A 9,193-nucleotide genomic window follows, 5' to 3' on the forward strand; every position below is an offset into this window, starting at 1 on the left:
AATCTTAGCGATCCGAGGTCTGAATGGTTGTAGGACTACTGAAATCAAAGTTCAAAGTAGTTCGAGCCTCGATGCAGGAATAGAATAAAAGCAAATTCAATACCAAATCGTAATGATGTCATCATCGGTTGTGGCTTGAAGCCGATTTGGACTTAAATACTCCGACAATAGGGCTTGTCGCAAAGCAAATTTGATAATTCCTAACATTATGCCAAACTTCATATAGGGTAATTTTCTTTTTGTGGAACTTTCATATTTAATGCAAATGTGATTTCTTTAAAAAGAATTGTCGTATCGGATCGCATAGTGTGAGACGGGCACAACTGTTAATGGGCATTTATACTGAATTCGTATGGTGTTTCATCAAAATATAATTTGAGCGCATGGGCTTATACGATTTGCGCCAGGAATAATTGACGGACTTTAGGTCTTGGTATACGCTGTGTTGTTATTATTATTATTATTATTTATTTCGGCAATGAAAATAGAAAGAAATTGGTACAGTGTATACACATAATAAACATAACAGAGTATAGATTGAGCACCCACTGGACTGCCAGGGTCAAATAAAGTTAACTGAATTACTGTAGTCAATAAAGACCATTTGACCCTATCCAGTGGGTGCTTACATAAAACAGAAGCGGATAAAAGAGTGGGTATGAACAAAGATGTTTAAGATCAATTATAATAGAATAAAATAACATAGGTCTACTTAATAACACTTCATCTTAGCTTAGAATATCGAAATTAGCTGTTTAAATAAATAGATAATGAACTCATGCAAGGGTAAATAATATGGTCATTCATTAGGCATAAAATTTTTCTTTAGTTCATTTGTCCATGAAATAAGTGAGTTTACAACCACCCCAGAGCGCAAACTTGCCGGCAATTCATCCCAGTAACGGGGAAAAGAATTGATGGCTGAAAGATGAAGTCGATTTGTTCGCGCTCGGAGGTGGTTGAACTTCACGACCTCCAAGTGCCTACTGTTAATGACAATGGAACATCTAACTGCATCACAACGTACAATACCATACAAAGCCTTCACAACATAAATTAGTAATGAAAATTTCCTCCTTGATTCCAATGTTTGCCAGTTGAGTTTTAGTAATCTGTCATGATAGGACATTTCTTGCCTTCTTTGTTTAAGTATTATGCGGGTGGCTCGTCTCTGAACATTTTCGACCTTTTGGGATAGATATTTCGTATGCAAGTGCCAAGCTGGTTGACCGTACTCAAGAATCGGAAGAACAATTGTTTTGAACAATGAGAATATGGAAGATGCGGTCAAGGACTTAGAGACTGACAATACAAAACCGAGCATACGATTTGCTTTCTTAACAATGTGTTCAACGTGGGTATTCCATTGTAACTTATTATTAAGCATTATTCCTAGATACTTGTATTGCTGAACTGATTCTAGAACAATATTGTCATAAGTATAGAAAGCTACTCCAGGGTTCTTTGCCCATGTTATCCGTAGAACTTTAGATTTGGATGAATTAATGCGCATTCTATTGTTCATACACCATGAATGAATATTATCGATATCGTTTTGCAACTGATAACTATCAGAGGGTGTAAATATTGGTCTGTATAATAATGTATCGTCAGCAAAAAGTGCACATGGTGATATGGTTTGGGAGAGAAGGTCATTTATAAACAAGTTAAAGAGACACGGCCCTAAGACACTGCCTTGCGGTACACCAGAGGTTATGGGCAACCAGCAAGAGGTGGAACCCCTATAAATTACTCTTTGTTCCCTACCATGAAGGAAGGAAAAAATCCAATTCCAGACACTTCCAGTAATGAAGAATTGTGAAGAAAGCTTTTTCATCAACACGTCATGTGGCATTATATCGAAAGCTTTTGCGAAGTCGAAAAAGATAACGTCAAGTTTTGGTGTGGGAGAGGAATCAAGCAAATTCAACCATTTGTTTGTAATATTCATTAACTGAGTCACACAAGAGCGGCCTTTCACAAAACCATGTTGGTTAGGGTTAAGTAGACAATAGTCATTGATATGTGTTTGAATACGATTTGTTACGATACGTTCCAGTACTTTACATACAACCGAAGTTAGGGCAATAGGTCTGTAGTTTTGTACCAGAGCCTTATCCCCGGATTTGAACACAGGGGATATATTGGCACGTTTCCAAGACATAGGCAATCTACCATGAGAGAGCGAGAGGTGAAATATCTTACATAATACAGGTGTAATGGTAGTAGAACCCAGTTTCAACATCATTGGAGTGATTTTGTCTGGACCTGGAGACTTTTCCTTCTTCAAACCCTTTACCACATTAAGCACATCTATTTCTTTGATTTCAATAGTATGTAAGTATGTAGCAAGTGGATTTTCCTCTAATTGGGGGGTTTCTATTGGTGCATCAGAATAGGGTGTGAAAACAGAATTGAAATATCGACCAAACAACTCCGCGATCTTATCAGACTCATACAATATTATGTTATTATCATTGATTGTTAGAGGATCTTGACTCTTACGTCCTTGGCAAAGTCTTGCGTTCATCGCAGTAACAAGGTAGAGTGGAGACTCTGCATAACCCAATATTGCCCGGGCTATTTTGAAATTTTCTAGCCCGGGGGTATGGAGGGGGGCTTTAATCTTGGCCCCTCTCAGATCTCGGTCGTTGATCACGCGATCGTGCCGAAAAATTGGCACACACGTCACTCATGACGTAACCTCTCACATTGGATAGTTAATTAATCAGCAGACGAGAGAATTAATTTCCGCACGGTGTCACCTCCAAATGACCGACAATAGCCTTGAATTTTGTTTATAGTGTTCTATGAATGAAAACAAAATAATGCTCCGATGAGATACCTCTAATTTCACCTTTTCAAAAACGGAGGAGCACATTAATCGTCAGCCCTCCTCCACTTTCCTTCCAAAACCATGTACATTGGAAAAAACGTAAAAATTACCATCTATTATGTGTTTTGCATGACCGCCGCTCCCCCCCCCCCCCACTTTTACAACCGACCCGCGTCCCTTGTCGTGATGAAGTTCAGTAGCACTCTGTTCTGTATTTCACAGACGAGATTGATTGATAACAGAATATCGCTGAATTTGGTAATAATTTTCTTTTTTTTTCAATTTACTCTCTACATCAGGAGGCACACATTGTTTTAGATTGTCCCGCCCAGCCCCTCATTCCAGACTACCTGATGGCAATGGGGACGCTTCTGCTTGTTAAAGGTCAAGTCCACCTCAGAGAAATGTTAATTTGAATCAATAGAGAAAAATCAGACAAGCACAATGCTGAAGATTTCATCAAAATCGGATGTAAAATAAGAAAGTTATGACATTTCAAAGTTTTGCTTATTTTTAACAAAATAGTTATATGAACGAGCCAGTTACATCCAAATGAGAGAGTTGATGATGTCACTCACTCACTATTTCTTTTGTTTTGTATTGTTTGAATTATACAATATTTCCATTTTTACGAATTTGACGAATAGGACCACCTTGCCTGAAGCACAAAATGTTAAAATAATGGAATTCCACGTGTTCAGGGAGGAATGAAACTTCATTTCACATGACAATGACGAGAAAATCAAAATATTTCATATTTCAAACAATAAAAAACAAAAGAAATAGTGAGTGAATGACATCATCAACTCTCTCATTTGGATGTAGCTGGCTCGTTCATATAACTGTTTTTGTGAAATGAAGCGAAACTTTGAAATGTCATAACTTTCTTATTTTACGTCCAATTTTGATGAAATTTTCAGTGTTATGCTTGTTGACTTTTTCTCTTTTTATTCAAATCAAGTTTTTGTTGGGGTGGACTTGTCTTTTAAGTTAGCCATGTACCACCAGGCATGGATCCAGCGCAGACGGCTTGAAGTGAGGGGTTTTTTTTTTTGGGGGGGGGGGGTGAACAAGGGGAGGTAGTCTTTGGGGACACGTCCTCTACAAATTCTTATCCCTCTCCTCTCTTTTTCCTTTTGCCATCCTATTACACAGAAGTGCTTCACTGCACTGATAACAACAAAACAAATATTAAAGTCTAATTCAAAGTGTATAATGATATTACAGTTTATACATTATGCAATAGTTAACATCAACACCAACAAAATTCTAGACTACTGGTAGGCCTATGCATATACAAACGAACCACCCCCTCCCCTCCCCCACATATCACCGATAGGCTGCAATAGTGACAATGGTAACAGTATACGAATCGTGTAAAGGATATAAAAAAAAGTTCTATGAAAGTTAAGCAAAGATGATTTTGGGTACATGGGACCTGAGAACGAAATTAAGGGGATTTTGGTCAGAAAAATATAATTGACGAAAAGGTTTTCGCTCCAAAATAAAGTAGATTTTGGTGGTGATGCCTAAGGTGTATGACACTAAAAACGAGGGGTGCTTCAGCTGACCCACAATGCAGCACCCCCGCTTTCGAGGGCCTTTGCAACGAATGCGCAGGCGAACACTCGGTGCATGTGACGTAATGGAACAGGGGAATACCCACTCTCTTGCAAAACTGACATTGGGTATTCCCCATTTATGACGTCAAAATCACCCTTCTAGATCATTCTCCGTGAGCGCAACTCTGGTATAGATAAGGCTCGGTAGTATTCCTTCAGCACAGAGCATCCTCAGACAGACAACTGTCAACATCGACATTAACACATTCTTACAAACGAAAACTGTAAGTATATTGTGCACCTTCATGTTATTCCATACTACTGGTATAATCATTTAGAAATCAATGATGTAAAGATGTTGACGATCTATATGCGAATTTATCGCGGGATTGATTATTGCAACAGAGGAGCTTTGGCATTCAGTTTTGCTTGATTATTTTGTCGGATGAAACATTGGGCAAGGCGGACGGAGTGCCGAGCTCAGTTGACGACATCGACCAACATCATGACCCCAACCCCCGTCTCAATCTTGAGATCTTAGGTTCACAATAATAAAACAAGCCAATAGCTTGAATCTGATTAAACAGCTGGCAGCCGTCTGTCTCGAGGAGGTTTTAAACATTTTTTTATTTTTTTATTTCTCCACTGTAATTGATGAGTGGAGCCAACGGAGATAAGCGGAACAACCAATATAATAGAGACCGAAGTTTTTGGTCAAGAATTAATGTGTTAGACCGTGCTAGTCATTGATTATATTTTAGGCATATTTTTTAGGAAATAAGGGCGTACCAAGTATTCGGTGGCTCTATATCGCGTTAGGCCTGCACATTTGTCACAATCGGTAGCGACCAATCAGTATTTTTTCTTTTAATTACTCTTCATCATGAAGGCATTTCAAGGATCAGACACAATGGCAAATAATGAAGAACACGAGACAGAGGCAATGATGGTGGATGATGGAGACAGTGGGAGGGGATCTACCGACGAATCTGGTAGTCGTCGGGATTCTCTCTCTAGCATGGCGAGTGCGAATTCATCGGCGACTTCGAGCAACGACTCCGCAGTCGAATCCATGTTTGATCGGCGTAGCTCACTCAGCTCGAATGCGAGTTCGATGTCGGTCATGAGTGACAGATCCCTTTCTGCGTGGAGTAAGTTCTCATTTTATTTCCTTTTTTCCTCGTACACTTAAATCATGCATGGGCGATTTCAAGCGGGAGGGGGCCCGGGGGGCAATTACCCCTTGTGGATTTCAAGTAGTGATAAAAGGGAAAAGAAAAGAGAAAGAAAATGGAAGAAAATGTGAGAAAGAAGAGGATAAAAGGAGATTGGTTTTGACTCTATAATATCCCTCTTATTGATCTACCAAAAAATCATATTTTCCCATCATTATATATGAGAATAAAATTACGATTTATATATTATGCAGGTGGTCAGAGCAGTGATGCAGGTTATCCGGACAGCAACTCATCAAGCCGGAGATCGTCGCTATCGAGCGTTCGAAGTGACGATAGTACAACCACGATTCGTAGCGATGCGACGGCGACATCGATGAGGTCGGATCAAACTCGGACCTCTGCAGGATTTAATCAAGACGACTCGAAATCGACAAGAGATATCGATTCGACATCGGGTAAGCTGCTTCGTATAAGATAGCGCTCCTCGGGGTAGATCATTTACATAGTGTGAAAACAGACAACTCAAAGAAACAAAAAAAATACAAGTTTGAGAAAATTTCAACAAATAAATACGAAAATTATGAGTATTTGAACAATAAGATAATTAAGGATGTGGACTTTCTCCATTTTGCGATGCGACCAACATTGTGTGATGTCACACTTTGACACGTTTCCCAATTACTTTTGAACACATTTTGCTTAAATTTTCTCTTTTATCAAATCTATTCATAGATCAGATATTTAATTTCATGGTGGGAGGACATGTAATAGAGGTTTCATAATACATGTATATATCATGGATCAAGAGTTTGCACTATCATTAGAATGAGATAAATAGATATTTCGGATTCTAATCATTCTCAGTGTATAAAGGGAAAACTTAAAATGATTTGTAATCACAATGACATTTGCAAATAAAACTTAAACGAACAGTATGAATTATATAGGTACAGTATATAATATTGTTCGTAAAGTCACGTGTAACAATTGAAAAATATAAATTAAGTCCTCCCCAAATTCATCAACAAACAACATGACCATGGTTATTTCTTCAATCATTTTGTGCAAGAGTGAAAGCTAAAACCACAGTGATATGACATGAAATATAAAATTGTCAAAACCGATGTGATATCTTTCTTCTCAATATTTATATTTCCTGCATTAAATATTCCTCTTCATCAAGGTCATACACGTGTCCGCACCCCATACAACCACCGCTCTTGCACTACAAACACGACGACCACTACGCCCAGATCGGACCCGACTATCGAGATCATGGTTGTGGACTTCAGCTGCAAGACGCACATCGTCAGGGTCAGGCCGACGGACACCGTCCAAGACCTCAAGTGTAAGATTAAAGATAAGGTGGGGGTAGCCCCTATTCAGCAGCAGTTGACTTTCCAAGGGAGACCCCTCACGAATGACGCAAGCACCGTGACATCATGTGGACTCGAGAATTCGAGTATCGTGCACTTGCTGGGTCGAATGTTGGGCGGTAAAGATAACATGCATCGGGTTGGCTTCGTCTGAGATGACGACGACGACGACAATGACAAAGATGGGAAACCAATGAGAAAAAATGAAAGTGGTACATAATGCATGTAATAAGTTCAAAAAGATGTTATGGTATTCATGAAGATAAAAGTGTATTGGAATAAGAAAAATAAGTAGAGGAAAAGAAGCAAGAGATAAAAAGACAAAGAAAATAAGCAGGAAAAAAGAGAGATGACGACGACGATGATGATGATGATGATGATAACGAAGAGGAGTAAGAAGAAGAATACAGTGTGTGAGGAGAGGACAGAGAAATACTAGAAGAGGATGATGATGATGATGAAGAAGATCTCTATGATGAAAAAGAAGAGATGATGGGGGCGCTCTCGCCCAGAATTTTTCAAGACCAAGAAAAAAAAGGAAAGAGAGAAATGTGAAATATGGTATTATTTTTTTAATATTATATCAAAATCTATCACAAAACTGATTTTTTTTTAAATATAAATGTCGACATTTTTACTCACTCTCTTCCCTCGCTAGCAACTTTTTATCAATTTTACGCGATACGCCATATTGAGCCCCCTCAAAATATTTGGCTCACTACGCCACTGCACAAATTTATTTAAGTGATAATAAGCTATATTAAGAATGCTACTTTAACTTCGATCAGGTAAGGGGGGTCTCTTGCTTTTATTGTCTGTCTGAGATTCTCAATGATTCCCTCCCTTCAAACACGTGACCTGACGTCATGGTTACCATGATAGCTACCATCTTGAGCACGGATATTATCATCCCATCATTGAAATTCTATGTATCTTAACTTTAGTATATATTTGTATTGAATTTTAAATCGAATCTAAATGTATCAATTTGTATTCATTTTATGCTAGTCTAGAGCAATCTTCTCTTGACCATGGATTAGTAAGTGATAGATTTAAATGGGATTTTATGGTTGTACTAATATAAAATAGCTAAAACTAGGAGCAGCTATTTGCAGCGATTCTTTTCCCCCATTATCTTCACTCGATAAAACTGCAAAATCAACCTGTGTTTATTTTCCGGTTTTAAATTGTGGACATGATATTGCTTTGAAGTCTCGTTTCAATATTTACTGAGTTTACACGCTGCATTGGCTTTTGGTTCTACACGTGTAAACACGCTAATTATGAACTGCGTATAATGCGTATGTTATTATATTATCATGGTAATTTGTTTTTGGGGGTTTATTCTATAGATACTGTGAATCTGATGTTAGAAATATGTATACTGATATCAGCTACATGTACTTTGAAACATTTCTGTATACCCACTCATATTATCCTTCCAAATAATATTATTGAAATACTCCGATACCATCGCCTTGCACAAATGAGGGAGTGAGGGGAAGGGAGGGGGGAGGAGGGGAGGGGGAGTGGAGGGAGGGGTGGGGAGAGGGGGTGGTGATGATTGGTAGCATGAATTAGACGTTTGTTGTTCGAAGACTCTTCATAATGCTATATAATATGGTCGTTCATCATTTGTTTGCTATTTTTAGGTCACTGGGGAATTCCACGCAACTACCTTGTACCTTGTAGTTCCATTCCCAGGGGGCCGTTTCATAAAGCTGTTCGTAAGATAAGAGCGACTTTAAGAACGACTGGTGAACCTTTCTTACGCGCTTAACCATCGCCAATGTATTTACCATTTACCACAAGAAAGGATCACCAGTCGTTCTTAAAGTCGCTCTTAACTTACGAACAGCTTTATGAAACACCCACCTGGAAGGGTAACTCAGGGCTGATGAGAGTGGGATTATTATTACTCTGTTTTGCTTTGTTGCAGGTTTTGCATGTTTAGTTTTGCTTTAAGTATGTCAGTGCTTTTGGAGGATACCATATATCCGCTGTGAGATTATTCCAGTGGGAGATTGCTTCAGGGAAGAAGGAATTAGACAGTTGGGTAGTTGTGATGAACTTTGAAGTGACGTCATACAGTTCATCATGGGATCTTCTTAATCTCGTTATTTTTCTAGTGACATATTGATTTAAGTCAAGTTGAGTTTCTCCATGGATAATCTTATATAAGTTGATGATTCGGTGATTTCGCCTCCTTTCTTCAAGAGATATCCAGCCAATTAGTGTTGT

General features: G+C 38.6%; 1 protein-coding gene across 1 annotated transcript; it reads left to right on the forward strand.

The window, feature by feature from the left end:
* Positions 1-4,550: 4,550 nt before the first annotated feature.
* On the forward strand, positions 4,551-7,289 carry LOC121428218 (papilin-like). Its single transcript, XM_041624829.1, has 4 exons — positions 4,551-4,682; positions 5,288-5,549; positions 5,828-6,031; positions 6,760-7,289. Exons 2-4 carry the CDS (start codon positions 5,309-5,311, stop codon positions 7,104-7,106), a joined length of 792 nt encoding a protein of 263 aa, XP_041480763.1. The 5' UTR covers positions 4,551-4,682; positions 5,288-5,308; the 3' UTR covers positions 7,107-7,289.
* The last annotated feature ends 1,904 nt before the right edge of the window (positions 7,290-9,193 follow it).

This window comes from Lytechinus variegatus, chromosome 14 (genome assembly GCF_018143015.1).
Source record: "Lytechinus variegatus isolate NC3 chromosome 14, Lvar_3.0, whole genome shotgun sequence".
NCBI lineage: Eukaryota > Metazoa > Echinodermata > Echinoidea > Temnopleuroida > Toxopneustidae > Lytechinus > Lytechinus variegatus.

What these genes read in the sequence shown, in the direction of transcription:
- LOC121428218 (XM_041624829.1), top strand. Translation starts at nt 5,309, where the DNA reads ATGGCAAATAATGAAGAACACGAGACAGAGGCAATGATGGTGGATGAT. An exon ending in CAGATCCCTTTCTGCGTGGA is followed by an intron (nt 5,550 to 5,827) that starts GTAAGTTCTCAT and finishes TATATTATGCAG; the next exon opens with GTGGTCAGAGCAGTGATGCA. An exon ending in AGATATCGATTCGACATCGG is followed by an intron (nt 6,032 to 6,759) that starts GTAAGCTGCTTC and finishes CTCTTCATCAAG; the next exon opens with GTCATACACGTGTCCGCACC.